Raw genomic sequence first — 20,120 nt, 5'->3', positions numbered from 1 at the left:
GACAATTTAGAAAAGGCATTTAGGCCTGTGAATTTTCAAGCAGTCACTGTTTGCTAAAAATATAATGCTTTCTTTTAGAATAAATTAGGATTTTGCTCCTATAAAAACAGGTTAGACCACTGGAATAATTAGCGTAAATGAAACAGTTAACTTCTTGTTTCAACAGCTAATGAATTGACAGCAAATACAAGTCCTTAAAAGAAAGTCAAAATTTCTTTCTTTACTGTTAATTTCAGTGAATTAAGTGTGTGCAATTCAAGCACCCATGTACATAGACATACACTTCCATGATGCTAAAAAGATAAGAAAGGAAGTGCCATCAAGTGTTATTTTTTCAGAATAGCTGATCTCTGTCCATGCTCACCTACTGGCCCAGGTGGTCCAGGCAGGCCAGGATTACCTGGAGGGCCCTCAATACCTTTTGGTCCTGGAATTCCTGGAGTTCCTGTAAAGTACATTTCAACCAAATAATGAATAAAACTGACTTCTCAGCAGATCTTGAAATCCTCCAGTCTGAGATGCCCTGAGTAAAGAGATGAGCTAATTCTACCAAGATAATGTATTCATGCTCATTTTGGAGATTTACAGCTAGTCAAGGAGATGAATTATAAAGCAAAGGATGTACAGAAAGAAAACATTGGTACCACTGCCCTTCCTGCTATTCTCAATTAATTGTTGATTGCTCATGGCCAAGGACACAGCAGCTCTGGCAGTCTGCTAGAAAGTTCCCTTTTTACAGACAGGTGGTTCTGCTTGACAACAAATTGACAGCATCATGAACTGGGATTGAATAGTCCTTCCTCAATCCCCTTTTACTTTCCTGGAAAAGGAACTTACTAAAAATGGTCTTAGAGTTTACACTGGATTCTCACCCCTACAGCATGAGCTGAGTGGAAGGGAGGAGAAACACCTGATCTGCAGTGTCTGCTCTGAACAGGACCTGAGCCAGTGTCTCAGTCCAGGTTGTGGCTGTTCAGTTTTTCAGGCATGAAACAGAAGGTAGAAATGTCAGCTTCATGGTCAGCTTTTGTTTTCTTCTAAGCTTCCTGCTGTCACAAGCACAGTTGTAAATTCTGATTTTCTACATCAAAAGAGTTCAAGCATATCTGTAAAACAGCCTTTAGAGCTGTAAATGCAGCTGAGGTAAAAACTTCGTTTAAATTTTGAATGAAAAAACTGATGTGCACCTGTGAACAACACCTATTAATATTGTTTAAAGAACAAAGTGCAAAGCCTAATTTAATTATATTTCAGCTATTTCTCAACTTTTTGGACAATAAATGCTATGAAAAAAAAGTGCTAAGTTTTCCAGGATGGCACTTTTTTTATTGCTTCACGAAGAAAAAATACAGATACTTTTTTTTGGGACTCCAATATTTGTGTGTTAGAGGAGGTAATACTGAGTGCTGTGAACAGTATTAACTAACAGAGCTGCTCCATTCCCTCAGAGCAGATGAAGGATTTCAGAAGGCACTCAGAGGAGATGCATTCCCACACTTTTGCAGTGACAATTCCAACAGCACAAAGCTTAGAAGCAGCAGACTGCCAGAGACTCTGAGAAGCTGGAGTCTCCCCTAGTCACCCACTGAGTTTGGCTCTTTCTACCAATATTGGAAAGAGAGGAAATGAGAAAAAATCTGTTGATGGTTACCTGGGAATCCAGGAAGGCCTGGTTCTCCTTTTGCACCTGGACTGCCTGAAAATCCAGGTAAACCAGGATTTCCAGCTGCACCTTTAGGGCCTGGACTACCTGGGTATCCGGGCAAGCCAAGATCTCCCTAGAAAACATTAAGCAGAAATAAGAACCCAGACTTTTTAAGACAGGAAAGCTTTTGTTGTACATTCCCCATCCAAGGTCACAAGAATATTGTGTTTATCTCTCATATCCAGTTAATGTGAACCATCTCAACACAAAATTAACCAAAAACAGCAATAGTAAAGACTTGAACAGTTTTCCCCAATAATTTTGTGTACAGTATCATAGTTTTCCCTCAGAAGTGGCCTATATTAAAGAAAAAAACATATCTTCCTTTCTTCCACCAGGATCAGATTTTTACCCCATGAAAATGCAGAATAAAAAAGAAACCAGTGCAGCTTTAATCATGCAGTGTTTTTGCTAAATTAATTGTGCACAAAATCAAATGCAAGGCATCAGTGAAGACCGTTGGACATTCTGAAGAGCTTTTGGTCACTTTTTTGTAGGTGGCAGAAAGGATGGTATAGGTAAGTCTTAACTCAAAGATATAGGTAAATCTTAATTCAAACACTTTATACAGACTTTAAAATTTTAAGCAGCAGTAACCACGCTATATTATCAGTAATTTGTTCTTAAATGCACGTCTTAATTTTTTAGAAATTAACGACATAATTAGACAGGAGGACAATGACATTAATTGTATAAATCTCTAGCAACTTTAAAAATATCCCAACAAAAATTAGGCCACCAAGTAAACCCAACTTGAAAAGTCTGGTAAACAATCTTCTCCTTTAACCTGATTAAGTTATATATAAATACTTTCACCTTTAAAATTAGAAATTTTTATCTCACCTGAAAAGTCAACCCTGCTTGTTACTAATATATTTATATACATATTTACAGTTATGCATAATATATATTAAGTAATAGTTGGGCGGGGGGGGGAAATCAATGCAAAATCTAATTTCCTCATGGAATTTTCAATTGAAGAGTTTTGTAAAGGTACCTTTGGTCCAGGGGGACCAGGAATACCAATGCCTGAAAGACCAGGGTCACCCTTCTCCCCTTTCAGTCCAGGAAATCCTGCAGGCCCAGGCTGCCCTGGACGTCCTGCTATTCCTTGGCTGCCTTTGAGCCCAGGTGGACCTGTCCAAAAGATATAATGAAATTTTAAATTTCATTTTAAATTATTAAAAAAATAAAAATAAAATTAAAAAGTATAAAATAAAAAATGTAAAAAATATTGAATATAATTAGCATAGAAATCAAATAAAAATAAAATATAAAGAAAATATGGATTGAAGTATAATTTAAAAATATAAATAAAACTTCTGCAATAATTTACAGAAATCAGCAACCAAACCAGAAAGCCCTAACAATATGACTGGCTGGCCTTGAATACCATTATTTTTTTTTTTCACTTTTAAAACCAAACTAAAATAATTACTTAAAAATCTCAATTATATATGTAGGGCTTTATGCAATTCTCACCTTTATTGCTATTATCACATACTAGACACAAGCAGAGTCCCCTTTGGAGTATATAAAAGGACAACATTGGCCCAAATTAACTAAAATTCAAGCACAGACACTGACCTGGAAGGCCCATCTCTCCCATAGCTCCTTTTAATCCTGGAGGTCCTGTTGGTCCTGGCTGCCCAGGAAGGCCCATGTCCCCCTTGATGCCTGGGAAAGGTGTGATTGAGTTCATTAATGGCAATAATTACATGTTTTATGATATCCATGCATTCTCATGTGAACATTATCTGATGACAAGCAATGGATTTGGAGTGGCTTTAGGCCTCATACTGCTCCTACTTGCTTTTCCACACTTACATGTAGTAAAATATTCAACACCTCCAGTTTGTTGCAAGCCAAGATTTGATCAGGGCCAGTGCTTTTTGTTTTGAAGATTAGTTTAATGAACTGGGACAAATATCAGTCCAGGATTTAGTCACCATCTGAAAGCATTCAGCACTGGTGTCACATGATCTGTCACAAGTTCTTCGCAGAATGAACACATTATCTTTTTCTTATGTGCAAGAAGTATTCAGCAGCTTCTATTACAGAATTAAACGCAACCTACAATGTCCAAGCTAGTCCTGGATGGTTAAAAATATTCCCCAAGCCCAACAAAATATTTAGAGCAAGGCCAACATCAGACAGTGAACAAGGCCTCATATATTGTTACAGTTGTAGGAAGAAGTGGTGCAAAACAGAATTCTTTAAAGCAAACACTTGATACCCAGGCAGCCTTTGCAATGCATCCATTTGGTCATTTTCAAAACACAATGCTTAGCAAGATACAAAATAAACATATGAAATGAAAGTCTCATTGGCAGATTCTGCAGTCACGTTGCTTTCCCAAGTAGCAAGGATTTTTCCAGTCATCCTAAAAGACACCCTAATCTTCTATGGGATCAGTTTAAATCTGCTCTTGGCTCTGTTTGAAGGAAAGGGCTTGAGACTTGTGTTTGGATAATGACTTTAAATGTCCCAAAAATGTGCTGCAGTTTTAAGTGCAAATCCCTAAGGTTAGTTTAGATATAAGTGGATTAACATCCCAACTCCATGTGATAAAAACACATGCAAAGCTTTATTCAGCAAAGCTGAGGCCCTGTTTTACTGACCTGGCAATCCTGGCACACCTGGGGGGCCACTGAGTCCTGGTGGGCCTGGGTCACCTGGGAGACCTTGATAACCTTTCTGGCCTGATAAACCAGGAATACCTCAAAGAAAAGGACACTTTATTATTATTACTATCACTACTACTGTATGTTTTCCTTTACCTTATGAGATCAAGTGTAGCTATGGATGAATAAAAAAAAACAAATAGGGATTTTTTTAAATACAGTAAATACAATTCCTCCTAGTTTAGCAAAGAAAGGGATCACAGAACATAAAATATTAGTTCCGGAAAATTTAAAAAAGAGAAAAAAGTAACTTCATGACTAAGGCAAATATTTCATTCAAAGGGCTGTCTTCTGGGTGAGCAGACTCCATTCTAACCTCTGCATTCACCCAGATTATTTATATACAAGTTAAATTACATTGCTACACCAAATTAACTTGAGACTAAAACATTATAAAAATTAATGCAGGTGTTTTAGCAAATTTTTACAAATTCTATGTGGCTATTATCCCATAAGAACTTTATGTTGCCCGGCTGACTTAGGATCCTAAGACACTATTTTTCTTTTTCTGTGGAAGGCAAGTTTAACTATCTAGGCTTACAAGAAATTAATACAATAGGTAAATTTGCACAATAATGGCTGGGACAGCATTAGGGAAAAGCATTCTGGCTCTCTCTGGGGTAGAATATTTTTTACTCTTCTCAAGACTAAATTAGAGTTCAAAGGAGACATCAGAACCCTTGGTGGGGGAGGAGGAGGAAGCCAGCAAGAGTGAGAGAACACAGACTTGAGAAAGACTTCCAGGCTGCCAACTTCCCAAGCAGAAACACACACAGAGATGGCATTTAGCTCACAGGTGGTACAGAGAGACACCCAAAGGGAGAACACAGAGGTGGTGCATGAGCAGATGACCTGAACAATTTCATCCTACATGGCAAAGACCCAAAGGCCTTTGAGCCAGCAGGAATGCAGCCAGCACAGCAGCTACGACAGCCCTGTCATGCTTAGGAATAACTGCTACAAGACTGAATTGTAATCCTGCTGAATGCACCTTAGTGATGGTACAAAACTGTCATGTGCCAAATACTTGTAATAGCTAATGAGCAAGGACACGGCGAACTAACCATAAGGAGGAACTTGGTCACAAAATCCCTTTTAAAAAAAGCCTGAATACAAGACCCTTAATCCACATCTATATTCCAAGTGATTTTTTTTCTGTAAGAATGAATGAACAGATCCAGCCACAACCCAGTACAATGTGTAGAGGACAAAGCACTCTCCATATCCATATGCAAAGCTCTGTACCTGGCACGCCTGGCTCGCCTTTCTCTCCTTTTGCCCCTAGGTGTTTGGGATCAAGTGTTCCAGGTGGACCTGGCAGACCTGCTTCACCTTTGATGCCTTTCTGCCCCACTGGTCCAGGAGGCCCTGGTGGACCAGGTAACCCACTGTTACCTACAGTAGGTACAGCCAACAAAAGGAAAAGAAAAAATAAAAATCCTTAAGATAGGTGAATGGATTTGTCATGCTTTTCCTTACTAGGCATTCCATGATTTATTCATGAAGCTGGAATTCATCCAATGATCAGGCAGTTTAGGGAAGGTGCTCCACAGCATCTTTAGCCTGGAACAAAGCTGAGTGAATGGAGTGCACAGCAGAGGAAGCAGCTGTGCCTGCCTGGGGCACTTAGGGAGTTCCCACTGCACTGTGCCACACAGGGGTCACAACACCTACAGCAGCTTTGCATCCAGAGCCTCCTTATTCTGGAGAGGTGGATCAGGCTTTCTTCATCTCCAACAAGGGGGTTGGGAAAATGGAGAGAAAAGAGACTGTGATACCTATATAGCTAATTCTTGATGACTCCATATCCCTAAGCTACTGATTTTCTTCTTTCTGCTGTTTTAAGCAGACTTCAAAACACTTCAGAAATACTGCCCTACTTCAATGCCATCAATCCAAAGGAAATGTTTCTAAAATAGCTAACAATTCATGACATCAACTAAAAAGTGATTGAAGGCTATGGCTTAAAAATGCAAAGTGATTCTGAACATCAGCACTGTCACAAGACAGTAACTTAGGCAGGTCCCAGAAATTAAAACCTAGATGTCAGTATTAACCTCTTTCAACACAGGACAGGGAAAAGAGCATTCTGCATCCCTTTCAGGGGTGAATAAAAGAAACATTACCTTTCAAGCCAGGCAGGCCACTTCTTCCAGGGGTTCCTGGAGGCCCTGGAGGACCAGGAGCTCCCATGACACCCATCTCACCTTTGGCACCTAAAAGCATTGAATCACATTGTCATTCTGAACACAAACTCAACACCTATCAGGTATCTTTAATTTGCTTCTCTGGATCTCTATGGTATTTATTAACCAGCACATGCCTGTTTTAAGGGGATTACAAGCACTCATGTATTGTATAAATTAAAATCAGATGAAATGACACTTGAAAATTGTGGCAATTTTTCCAATTAGGTCCTGAGAAGAAAACTGGCACTGTTCTGCTGTGTTAGAAATATGTTTCTATGTCCAGAAGGTTTGGTTCCCTGGTTTGAAACACAAATACTAGTTGGAGCAAACTTTAATTTAGTGAAAGATGACAATTGAGTATACACTAATTCTAGAATCTTTTGTATTGCTCCCTCTATCCAAGAGATTCCCAAAATTTATTTTTATTACTTCTACTTCAAAGGGCAAACAGACTAGCTTAACTGAATAGTCTAACACTTAGAATAAGGAAACTAATACTTAAAACTAAGTAGCATTTATCATGATTTTCTTTAAACAAACTTTATTCTTAATTATAGCAGTGACCAGAAAAAAAAATCACAAAATAAATTAGTGAAGTATCATAACCAAGATGATCAAAGCCATGTCTGAAAGTTATGAAAAAGAATAACATATGAAATATTTAAATCAAGTTACAGGGAAGAGTGAAAAGGTAACAAGGATTTTAATGCAACAAATTTTGTTACAATGCTTTTTTTAAAAGTATGAGATGTAATGGTTACATATATAACTTTTAAACAGGTAAAGGGAATTAAGCTGGCGTGGCCAAGCATCAAGAGCTACCACCTGTAACTGCAGTTTTGTCTTTCTGCTCAGGTAAAATGCATGAACTTACCTGGAAATCCAGGTATTCCATCCCTGCCAGGTGGCCCAGGTGAGCCCTGAGGCCCTGGGAGTCCAGGGGGTCCTGGATATCCTGGAGCTCCTTGGTCACCTGGAGGACCAGGGATATCGAAGCCTGGAGGACCTGGATCTCCTTTCTCTCCTGGAATGCCTTGCAACCCTAGGGAATGGTGTTAAGACAAAACCTTTTAGCAAAAAGTCAGGCAAGGCTGAGATCTGTGTGTCTGGGTATGGAACTGCAGGAATAGTTTTAGCTGCAATCCATTCCTAGCACTGAAGAAAACCCTGTAAGTCTTCTAAAACCATTTGGTTTTTAATGGCTTCCAAGTGTTAGGAGGCCATATCCTCCTGAAGAGAAACATGACTAAAATTTTACTAAGATGCAGCAAATGTAATTCAAATAAATCTCAACAGGAAAACAACTCTCTTCAACAACATTTTAAGTCTGATTATTGAAAGAAAAAGCCAAATTTATTAGTTTGTGTTTTACAATTAGGTATTCAGATTCACATATTTCCACAAATTATTCCATTTTTCCTACATTCTAAGATAACATCAGCTGAATACTTTTGAAGATTAGCAGAATTCTGCACTGCATTGTATTCTCCCTGAATAAAAAGTAATAATTGTCAGAATATGCTTAAGATTATTCAGTGTTAATGACACTGAGCTCAAAGTACTGCTGAAAGAAGCAGGTGGCTCATTTCCCTCCAGTGCACAGTGTCAGTGAAGATGCTCACTCTGGAAATGCAGCTGACCAAAAAGGAGAATTCATCAATCTCAAGTTAAGAAAAGGCTTTGGTAAAGAAACCACAGTACCTGGGGGACCTGAGGTTCAAAAGCCAACGAGTTAGAGCTCATCAGGAAGTTGAGACAGGTAGCAGTAAGCAGTTGTAATAGTCATTAAGTTAGGAAACAAAATAAAGCACATATAGATTAGAACAAAGATAAAAAAAACACTATCTAAAGTTACTGAAAACAGATCTAAATACAAAGAATTCAATGCTAATGCAGCTAAGAGAAACCAGACCGCAAGGAAACTTGGAGATGTGTTTCAAAGTGCAGCCACCACTGTATGCAGAAACCACAAACAGAGAGATATTTTCAAATATTGATAGTAGATTTTTAAAAGATTTTTCCCCCTCTCTCCTTGTCTAGTATTCTGTACTGAAGTGAGGAACAAGCTTTTTCTGATATGCTTCTTACAAAATTTTCATTTCTGGATAACTGGCTTGGACCCCTTCTGAACACCAGAATACATCCTATAAATCAGCTTCTCATTCATTCTGTTAAATCTCTTCAAACAGGGACTTTCAAAAGATGTTTTTTCAAATAAAAATTAATTCCAATCTAATTTCTCATCTCAAATATGTGACCACACCATAATTAAAACAATATAGACAACACAGTAAATGCTAAAGTAATTTGTTACATATTCAAAAAAGGGAAAATGTTGACATATTTCAAACTATTTGAATAAATGGTGGTGCAGAGAAAGCAAATTCTGAACAGAGACTTCCTTCCAAAAATTTTCCAAATTACCTGAGAAACAGAGTCCCAGAAATTTTCCCCTAATGCTGCATAAAGGAACAGAATCAAAACAGCCTAGTAAAACTCAGAAGGGATGGGAGAAGGGAATGTCAGGCATTCTGCACAAAACAGAGACAGAGCAGTGCCAAGGAAAAGAAGGATTTCTCAAGCAGGACCTTGCAGCATGCACCAGATTTCAGAGCCCCATGCTGTTAATAGCCACACTGACTGGTCAGTACAGACATGAAGAGTGAAAACAGAGGATTTCAAATCCATCAGCTCCAGTAATCATTGTGCATTTGTCAACATTGATATTTTGCAGAGTAAATCGGTGATCACATGAAATCAAACTCTGGCTGGCACCAGAGGAGATGTTACAGGAAGACAAAAGAACATGCATTGGATGAAACATTCAAACCCACACTAATCCATCCCCCCTCACCCCAAACCAGGGCTGTGCTGCCCTTCTGTTTCAGTTTAGCCTCAAGTGCAGCTGAGGAGCCACTGCTGCCCCAGGGAACCCCTGTGTGCCTTGTCCCAGGCCCTGCTGTCCCCAGCTCTGGGCACATTCCAGGCTTGCTGCTGCCCTGAGCACACATTCCTTGCCCCACTCAGGAAGAACAGATTTAACCATGACCCACACTATGCATGTGGACAGAATTCAAGCTCCACGGGTCCATTTACTCAAGTCCTTGTCTACCTTCAAGTTCAGTACCTTGCTGAACCTCAGCTCACAGTTCAAAGATCTGAATAAGACCAACCAATCCATGATCCATGGTCTTAGAGCTGGCCATGACTTTGTCAGCATGCACTGCAGACAATGCCAAGCTCAGTTTGTGCTGACACACAAACACATTCAAATGGTGCAGCTCATACACATGCAACATAAACATCCTCCAGGCATGGCAGGAACTGGGTGGGTTTGGAAGGGCTTTGGTGCAAGGCATGCTGAAGACCACAGGAAGTGCTCTCACTGTGGTGACTGCCACATATCTGCAACATCAAGAGTTGGTACACAGCAAGCCCATTCACTTAATGAAAGGAAGAGGAACTTCTCTGAACAAACTTTATGAATAGAATGATGTACATGCATGCAGATGTACCCTTCTGTGCAGAGATGGAACAAGTTCATGTCTTCATCAATCACCAGTCGTTTTAGACAAATGGCAACCAAATTCCCTCCAGAGACATATATTTAATTATCACTGTCCATTGTCTAGTTGGACCTTCAGCATCTTGTATACCTGCTTGCATATGCCAGAAATAACCTACGGGAACCATTCCTGTTAGTTTTACCTGGGGGGCCAACAGGACCTGGAGGTCCTGGAGATCCAGGAGGACCTTGACCACCAATGCCAGGGATGCCTGGTGGGCCTGGAAGTCCTGGTGGTCCACTTGGTCCAGGATCACCTAAAAGAATACTTCAGTCAAATAGTGAACTCATTTCAGAGACATTTGCTTTCAGAGAGGAGTCCCCACATATTGTACTTGAAATCTTTCCCTTGCATGCAAACAAACATTGATCTAACAGAGAAAAAACCACATTCCAGAGGCTACTTCTCAAAGTCAGAGATTTGTCCTCACTCAATATGGATTGCACAAAGTTTGTTTCTAGGCTACACACATATATTGCACCATCATCCACAAGAAACTCAAAAGATGCTCTCCAACAAACCAGGCTGGGCAGGTCAGTACAGACCGTGGCCAAGAGCAGGGGTAAATGAGTTTCTAACTGTGCATGTGGGAGCACAGTGCATCTAAATGACTATTCTATTGATGAAGTTTTATCCCCATATAAACATTATTTGTCTTTAGAATGCAGACCTTCAAGTACTGACCCACAGATCGGGATCTATTCCCTTAGCTGCCATTTGAGAACACAATCCTCCATTTACACAGGTGTGTCTGCTTTGGAAAAATTGATTTTGAAGTAATGGCTCTGAAGTCAGCACCGCTTGTATTTTTAACTGCCATATGCCTCCCAGCACAGCTACATTTTTAAAAGTTCAGTAAGGAATAAAACAGGGCAGAATTCTCAGTACCTTTGGGCCCTGGGGTTCCATCGAAGCCTGCCCGGCCTGGGAGACCAGGGTTTCCTGGGAAGCCAGGATCACCTTTAGGTCCTTGAACTCCTTTTATGCCTGGGGGACCTGGAGGCCCAGGTGGTCCTGGAACTCCAAATCCACGGTCTCCCTATAACAAATCAAAAAAAATTAAAAAGGGATTTTCTTTAGCCTCCCCTAAAAATGTTATAAGTAATAAACTAAAAATGGCCACCATCTTAGAGTTCAATTTCTATTTTACTGCCCTCACTCAAAATGTCAAGTAAAATATTTTACTTCCCCACCATCAAACACTGAAAACAAGAGGTGAAATCCTCCTCACCATCTTCCCAGTGACACAAAAAAAACAACTCTAAGGGAAGTTTTATAGTAAACACAAACACAGACCTTCTGTCCTGGGAAACCAGGTGGTCCAGGAGGTCCATCCAGACCAGGGCGACCTGGAGTTCCTGGAGCTCCGGGTGGGCCTGGAGTCCCTGGGAAACCTACACAGGACAGGAAGGTTAGGGCAGCAGAAAGGACACCTGAGAGCATTACAACTCCTCCAGACATGCCTAGAGCCCATGAGAAGAGGTTCTGTGCTAGCCCAAGCATACTTGAAGGGGCACCCATTCAGCTGAGAGAACTGAGCATTCAGTCTTTGCCACAAAGTCTCTGGGACTTTCAGAGGGGGCACTCCCTGTGCCATGAGCTTTTATAAAAATCACAAGCACTTCACATCAGAAACATTAACATCTTCAGGCAGCATTTGGAGATCATTTATTGATTCAAGCTCATTTCTTAAAGTTTTACCCACTTTTGTGTTGTTGCTTTATTGTGAGCTACTGAACAGAGCTCAGCAGTCTCTTCTCCTGAAACTGTTATAAAGATGTAGAGCTTTAGGACAAATACTTTTTGAAGTATTCTAGAGACAGAAGTCAGCTCATTAGCAAAAAGTGAGGAGACACTAGACTTGATATCCCCTCTTCAGCCAGTACAACAAGGAGCATGGCAGCAAACATACCCTTTGGGCCTGGTGGACCTGGCAGTCCAATGCCAGGAATTCCTGGCTCTCCCTTGGCACCTGGGATGCCAGGTAAACCACGCTGACCTGGCTGACCAGGATCTCCTGTAAGAACAACAACATCAACATAGTTATCCAAAATCAGAATAAAAAGCTCTTGGAATTCCTTGGGTATCTAGCTGCTGCTTTACCTGGAAGACCTGGATCACCATTTCTTCCTGGAGGACCAGGGGGACCAGGAACTCCTGGTTCTGTAATAGTCTGGCCAGGTTCACCTTTTGGACCTAAAACCAAAAAGCAGAAATATGAATCAGTCAGTAGGAGTTGCTTTTCTGTTTTTCTTTTAGCAGAAAAAGATGCCAGTCCCATCCCAAACTTACAAAGAACTCAGACATCAGCAATATTTTATTCAATAGGTTCTCCAGTCCCAAGCCCCACAAAGCACCTAGAGGCTCAGAAGCCCTGTTCAGTGTTCAGACTGTTTTTCTGAACTGTTATTTTTTTAATAGCTTCATCCCAGGTATAATCATGTGAGGAGTTTTTTCCATAACTGACAGCAGCACAACTTGATTAGGATTTGTGTAGTTGACAAGAAAGTAACAAAAGCAAACTTGTTCTAAGCAACTCCCTTTTCCCCCAAACCTGTTGTAGCTGCAGTATAGCCAAGCATACAATGGTGGTTTATAAGGCATTTACACTGCAGACAGTGAGGAAGGAGAAGATTCCCTGGAGGTCAGAGCAGAAGGTGAGGCATGTGCCTAAAGTGACATGGCACAAATGCTGTGGTTCTGTGAGGACCCTCAGTAAGGGAGCTCACAAATAACAGCTTGTACAAAGCCTCTAGGAAAAGTCTCAAAACAGCATTATGTTCTTTGAGAGTTCTCCAGGAGAACTACCTGGAGCAAAAGGGGCAAAGTTTGACTTTGCAGCACACAGAGACCAACTCACCTGGAACACCAGGAGGCCCTGGACGGCCAGAGACACCTTGGATGCCCTTTTCACCAGGTAAGCCTTGCGGACCAAAACCAGGAGGTCCAGGAAGGCCTTTTTCTCCAGGAAGCCCTGGTATCCCTGGGTCACCTGGAATACCCATTTCTCCTTTGAATGCAACACTGCCCTGAAAATAGAAAGAGCATGATGGGAAAGATCATGTATTTACTATCAAAAGAGTGAAGTGCTTCATTGCTTCTGCTTTGAAACTCTCTGGCAGGTTCCATCCTTCCAGCTCTCATTAGCTGCCTACACCTTGCTAACACGGTAGAGAGCAGGACTAAACTGGGAGTTCCTCACAGTACACAGGTGAAATGCAGACAGTGGCAGAAGGGACCCTCGGGCACTGCCCAAGAGGAGCCCTGGCTCATTTCTAGAGCACTGGCAGATTCAGGAGATGCCTCAGTGTATCATTACTAGATTGGCACTTACTGAAGAGAATTCCTGCCTCATCCCATGCAGGGAAAGTGCATTTGTGCCAGTTCTCTTATCTGCACTATGTCAAATGCATGCAGGACTTGCCCAAAACATCCATCCAGTCAAAGAAAGCCTAAAATGGAACTCACAGGCTCCCCCTTAGGGCCAGGCAAACCTGGCAGTCCATCTCGTCCAGGGGTGCCATCTATGCCAGGGAGACCTGGAGGTCCTGGGAGGCCGGGATCTCCTTTGTCCCCTTTCATTCTTGGAGAAGTCAAGACATCCCCTGGGTCTCCTTTAGGACCAGGTCTGCCAGGAGCACCTGGGGTGCCTGGGAAGCCCTGAGGGAGAAAAAAAAGAGAAAGACAAAAAACGGTATTTTAGTTTTTCTTTCACTCCCTCTCTGAGTAAGGAACAAAATCACACATTCAAGGTAATTATGGACAAAAAAATATGTATTAGACAATAAATCTATTGTTTACAAATCTACCTATCATGCAAGACAAATAAGACATTCTTTTCCCCACAAGAACATAACACCACCACCACTTACAGGTGGTCCTACAAGGCCAGTTAATCCAGGAAGCCCCTTTTCACCTTTTGGTCCAGGAAAACCAGGAGAACCTGAGTAGTGCAGAAAAACATAAAAGAAAAAGAAATCTCGACAGACTGCAAGATCAAGAATGCTGTTTCATTAATAATAGCTAAGTTGTTTTAAAACCAGACAAAGTTTACTGAGGGTTTTTTTTTTTTTTTTTGAGAGTTTCATTTTATTTGATCAGAAAGAAATTTATAACTCTAAGTTGAACTAGTAGTGACAAAAAACCCCCCACGCTTTTAAAACGCTCCAGCTCCTCCATTATTCCAGGAATAGCAGCAGTAGAAGTTAATTTTTCTCTCTCAGTTACCCTACAGCAGACCCTAAACCTTCAATATGTAGAAGGATGTAGGTATGTAGGTTATCTTATCAAGTCCCATCATCAATCTACATTTTGACACACCTTCTTTAAGTTGTGGTATATTCCTATAAATAGATTGAGTGATCAGATAAATTCATACAACACATCCCTTCAAAATTTCCACATCCATGTCCATGTGCTAATAAGAGAAATCATTAAAGGCAGATTGAATTAAAGAAATATGATTACACCAATTAATCTGTTTTTTCTATGTAGAGTGGTAGGGACAAACATCCTTGACCAAAGATTGATCCTTCTCTGTACAGTTAAATTCGGCACAAAAGGTCATGTTTACAGAACCAAGGATATCCAATCCTCCAGGTTCAAATGATGCCTTGGGAAGGTGAGGAACCCACCAGTCCCATGTAAGGCTGTCTTTGAACGGAGAACTATTTTTCAAAGACTAGATTATCAAAGAATGAGTGTTTGTTTTATGTGTGCCCATCTTATTACCTTCCAACCACACAAAATACAACATGCACCAACTCTGCACTGGAGCTGAGAAATGCACATCTGAACTTGTACACAGTATACAGATCTACTGTTACCATTGTACAGGGACACCCTGATAGAAAAGTGACTTTATGGAACATATTGAGCAAACTGGTGAAGACTCCAGCCCCACCTGGACTCCCCGGAGGCCCTGGTGGTCCCCTCTCCCCAGGAGGGCCAGTCACTCCAGTTCCTATGCAGTTGAAGCAAGTGTCTCCTCGGTCACCTAAAGAGATTTGTATTGAAAAACTGTGCTTGAGCATCAGGTTTAGAAAATATTAAAAGAATTCAGCAAAACAGCAACTGTTTTCTTGCTATTGATGTATAATACCAGGTCCAAAGTGACTACTTCAAATAATTGTTGCTTAAATATTAGAAGTTCCCCCCCAACCCCAAGTCAAACTGAAGCTTTTTGGTGGCTAGGAGTCAGACAACCAATACCAGATGTGATTAGAATGTATTTATGACAGTGCAAAATAACTAAGACAAAAACAGTGCTTTCAAAAATAGAAAATAAAACCTTGGGCTTTTTTATCTCAGAAAGAGTGTCCACTTTTAAAGTAGGTACTTGACACTTCTAACTACAAATCTAAACCACATATATCAAAATCCCAAACTTAATTAAACTCCAAGAGTGCAAAATAAGTACTGGGAATGTTTCATTGATTTGAAAATGGACTAAAATATTTAATTAGAAAAAAAAAAGATTGGTTTCAAGAAACTTAGGAATTTCTTTCACATACAGACTTATGTGGCATTCATGAGTGAAATATTTGAGCATTTCATTTAGGTTAATTAGTTAATCCTTACAATGTCCATGAGAAAAAAAATAGTTCTCTTTGAAGTGAGTACAAAATTAAGTGAGATGTCTAAAGTCATTTATGATGTCCATGGTTGGGCTAGGAAAAGATTCTCACTTACCCATATCAGCATCCTCATTGCAAGGTTGTCTTTTTGGAAACAAGCATATATATTAAATATGACTTTCTTTTGCTTAGCAAACAAACAAACTCACTGCAGACTGAGCAACTTAAATTAGGAGTCTTGCATTTATAATTTTAATGCTGCTTTCCATAAAAAATGTCAGGGTTATTAATGAACTAGAAAACATTTTCACACAGACTTGGCCAGTGCTGTTACAAAATACCCAGTTTCCATCTGCCTGGGAGATACTCATAAACCTCAAGTTCTATTTTACTTTATTCAAGATCCATGCAGGATATCGGGTGTACCCTCAGTCACTCAGACTCCCGTGCTTTAATATTAGGTGAAGGGGTATCCTACACTCAAAGCAAACAACTTTCTTACTCAGAGACATAAAACATCTGCACTCAGCCTTACTGGGAAGGGGCACTGTAAATCATTATTTGATGCAGGCTTTACATTTTTTACCAAGCTTCAAAACAAGGAGAAAAATAGAAAATACAGCCATGATACTGCACCTTTTTGGCCTCGCTCCCCTGTAAAACCTTGTTGTCCTGGAATTCCTGGAGGGCCTGGTGGCCCTTGTTCACATAAGCCTTCACCTAAGGAAAATCAGGAGAGGTTTAATTATCTGTGTTAGACTAACAGCAGCACCAAATACACGTGTTCAGTACAAAAATGTATTTGTGTGGATATTCTAATACACCACCCTAATCACAGACCAAATATTTCGGCAATTCAGACAGGACTGCTGGTGAAAACCTACACGTGTATTCAATCTCAAAAGGAAACAGGGATATTACACAACAACCATCAATTCTTTACAACCTCAACCATTTCCCACGGCTCCCCACAGCCTACACACTCCCATCTCGACACTTCATTCTGATATTCAGCCTCATATCATAAAAACATACCTATGATTCATCATCAGAGCAAGGGCACTGCAGATGCCAATGCCATCTAGACACTAAATTCCTCCCTGAACACGCTAGCCCCTCTCCACTACAGCTTTCCAGTTCTTATATTCCATCTGCCATTCCCTACTCTCCTTATACCAAAAAAGAGCTAAGTGCTTTCATCTAAAGCATCCCCTCCAAAGCTAATTTCATGTGTCTACACACTAGAATATTTCTGAAATTAAACTGGAATTCTGTGAAAAGTTACACCTTTGACTCTCCTGCTATCACAACTCTTAGTAGGGAACAAATTCTGTACCTGTCCTTAGACAGGTACATATCCTACAGATGTCTTGATGGGCAATAGGAGCAACTTGGAGAATACATACAGGAATAGAATCTCACAGACCTCAGCTGCTGATAAACAACATCTTTGGAGGTGGAATTAAAAAAACCCAAACAAACAAACCACAGGAACACAAACCTAAACAAATGTCAAAGCTGTTTAGTCTCTTCTGCTTGCTGTTTACATGATCATCACTTACCAGGAGCAACAGATGGTGCAGGTGGCCCTGGGGGACCCGGTGGTCCTGGTGGTCCTTGTGGTCCTTCAGCTCCCGGTTGCCCAGGAATAGAAACCCCAGGTAAACCTGGATCTCCCTTCTGTCCTCTCTCCCCAGGTAAGCCAGGTGGGCCAGGAGGTCCAACAGTAGTGATCCCTAAGATGGGAAGGACTTAGTTTCTTGCTAGCTGAATGGTTTACATCACATTTTTGTGAGGATGACAATGATACACATTTCACATTTTCAGAGGTATTTGCTTGAAAAGTTATCCTGAGACTCTATAACTAAGTTTATGATGGGGAAAAAAAAGAAACAAAACCCAGGAGTAATGAAAGAAGTACTGATGAGAAAAAGCAACATACATGAGCTGTAACATTAGAATCATTATGTTCCTCTCTGTGCATGTATAATGCACATACAGGTGTCACTGCTCACTCAGATCATGTCCTGCCAGACACAAAACTCTGTGTAATGCCATGGAGAATATATTATAACTTATATTAGAGATAAGTTATACGAGATAGATTACTCCTAGGAGCACTAAGCTAGTATCTGATTAGTATCCTAATCAGTATCCAGCAAGGGCAGTGAATGTTCAGAATTCCTCACATTATCCCCAGAAGTTCAAGACCACCCTTCAAGCTCAAAGGTAGCCCTAAATATTCTGCCTTCTGTTAAACGGAGTGTGTACAGACTGTGAAGCGAAATACCCCATCACACCTTAGAGTATACAACTTAATTTAAAGCTTGCACTCCTACCTGGAGATCCTGGCAAGCCAGGTGGGCCTGGCCTACCAGAGAATCCACGCTCTCCTTTGGCTCCTGGAAGTCCTGGCAATCCTTTGCTACCTTTTGGTCCCACTGTTGCATCAATGCCTGGTCTTGGAACGACCTGTAAATATTTCATGCTTAAGTGAAACTACTTGCCAAGAAAAGAGTCATTGGAATCATAAAGAGATGTGAGGGAGGGAAAGTTCAACATACTTTGAACCTTATGCCAATGACAGGATGCTTTCCCCACTCCACTGAATTACCAGGGAAAATTCCAGTAAAGAGCACTCCCCAATAGGAAGCTGTTTGCCTGCCAAGCCAACATAGTTACAACAGGCTTCAGTGAGGCTGACTCAGTCCTGCTGGTCTGAGGTTATAGCCTAGCCTGTGTTTGTGACCTAGCAAACCCCAGAGCACAGAATTGATCTTGAAAGAAGGATATCATTGTTTCTGTTAGTCTATATAGGAAAAATTTTCTGGTGCTCTTGGTGTTGCACCCAGAGATAGGACTCTCAGTCAGCCGAGAACTACAATGAAACAACACTGTCAACCAAAAGCAGAAAAAAAAAAAGGATCTGCAACTTACAAATCCAGGAGGACCAGGGGGACCCATGTCACCTTTTTCACCCTACCAATGAAATAAAGAGCATTTCAGATACTGTGCAGCAGTACATAAATTATTGCAAATATTTCTCAAGACTGTAATAGCACAGGCAATACAATTATTACTCAGGCAGAACGGAACTCAGTGATGGCAAATCTTCAATCTATTACAGCAATATTGACAAAAATCCTGGCATACCTTTTCTCCATCTCTTCCTGGAGCACCATTTATTCCTGGCCCACCAGGTAAACCCTTCAAGAAAAGGGAAATATAATCACACTCAGATCTTCTCCATATCAAAATAAAAGCTTATAAGGAATCTGCTTAGATTAAAAACATACTCACATCCCTACCAGGCTGACCAGGTTCTCCATCTTTGCCAGGCTTTCCCTTCAAAGACAAATACGCATTGAAATAAAATGCTTCAGTGGTAAAGAGTTCTTATGGAAATTATGTTACTTGTTTCTCATTTTTCAATAAACCAAACTCTATATAGAATGCAGTCCTTGGGACAACACATCAAAGACATCAATCATAACCAATGGAGTTACCTAAACAGAGGTTTCCATTTTGAAAACCAGAGCATAAAACCATGACAAGTCTCAGGAAATGCTGGGTGAATACAACACAAAATGATCTCCAGTTAACTACTGCTGACTCACTGGGTTTACTACTCCCTTCATCTTAGCATTAGAGAAATTCTTAATTAGGAAAACAGATCCCAACTTCCTAAATAGTAGAATACAATATTTAATTAGGAAATTAGTACAATGTGACCAGTGAAACCAAATAAAACTGTGTTTGAATTTTAACTCTCCTTTAAATCAACACAATTTTCTCATTAGTATAAATGAAACTCTCAAAACGGAGGTTTTAGGATTTCCTGTCAATGTGCAGAACTATCTGTTCGAATATGTGGACTGACATTTTTATGAGTACATCTGAAATGGCTTTGAGCCTCACAGAATCATATGGAGCCCTAAAATGCAACTTTAAAGTAACTTAATTGCAAAACTGCACTTCAAGTATGCAATGTGCCCAGATCCAGAGTAATAAAACCAAACAAAAATATTGGTAAACAAGCTTTTGGCAAAAGGCATCTGACATATCCCCTCAGGACTTTTATCCTTTCAGATCTTTGCAAATTTATGTGGTTCCCATTTACTTTTGCAGAGAGAAGCAACAACTCCAAACCCGCTCAAAATATAATAAGACTTGTGGCTTGGTAAATCTGCTTTTTATGTTCTTTTAAAGAGACAAATCAAACCCCTTCTATAAATCTCAACAACTAAGACGGATTTTATCTGGAGTATCAAACATTTGTTTCCACTCTATTTACTTCCTATGGAAATTGGAAAACCAACTACCAGCATGTTTCTAAACAGTGTTTATATATTGTCCAATTAACCTGAGCAGAACTCGTGTCTTAATTTTCAAAGGGGCCC

General features: G+C 40.3%; 1 protein-coding gene across 1 annotated transcript in view; it reads right to left on the bottom strand.

The window, feature by feature from the left end:
• Positions 1-20,120, bottom strand: part of COL4A5 (collagen type IV alpha 5 chain) — a gene marked incomplete at its 5' end in the record, with an annotated part of 67,987 nt that overhangs the window by 15,617 nt on the left and 32,250 nt on the right. The window contains 23 exons of the mRNA XM_083876192.1: positions 365-445; positions 1,652-1,778; positions 2,703-2,842; positions 3,293-3,382; positions 4,327-4,425; positions 5,635-5,784; positions 6,516-6,605; positions 7,453-7,620; positions 10,287-10,400; positions 11,033-11,183; positions 11,441-11,538; positions 12,057-12,161; positions 12,248-12,340; positions 13,005-13,173; positions 13,613-13,804; positions 14,017-14,087; positions 15,048-15,140; positions 16,357-16,440; positions 17,283-17,456; positions 18,060-18,192; positions 18,658-18,699; positions 18,874-18,927; positions 19,021-19,065. Coding sequence (XP_083732318.1) covers positions 365-445; positions 1,652-1,778; positions 2,703-2,842; positions 3,293-3,382; positions 4,327-4,425; positions 5,635-5,784; positions 6,516-6,605; positions 7,453-7,620; positions 10,287-10,400; positions 11,033-11,183; positions 11,441-11,538; positions 12,057-12,161; positions 12,248-12,340; positions 13,005-13,173; positions 13,613-13,804; positions 14,017-14,087; positions 15,048-15,140; positions 16,357-16,440; positions 17,283-17,456; positions 18,060-18,192; positions 18,658-18,699; positions 18,874-18,927; positions 19,021-19,065 — 2,563 coding nt within the window. The remainder of the gene's footprint in view (positions 1-364; positions 446-1,651; positions 1,779-2,702; positions 2,843-3,292; positions 3,383-4,326; positions 4,426-5,634; positions 5,785-6,515; positions 6,606-7,452; positions 7,621-10,286; positions 10,401-11,032; positions 11,184-11,440; positions 11,539-12,056; positions 12,162-12,247; positions 12,341-13,004; positions 13,174-13,612; positions 13,805-14,016; positions 14,088-15,047; positions 15,141-16,356; positions 16,441-17,282; positions 17,457-18,059; positions 18,193-18,657; positions 18,700-18,873; positions 18,928-19,020; positions 19,066-20,120) is intronic.

This window comes from Zosterops lateralis (genome assembly GCF_965231275.1).
Source record: "Zosterops lateralis genome assembly, chromosome: 21".
Lineage (NCBI taxonomy): Eukaryota > Metazoa > Chordata > Aves > Passeriformes > Zosteropidae > Zosterops > Zosterops lateralis.
This window is presented reverse-complemented; position numbering and strand designations above follow the sequence as displayed.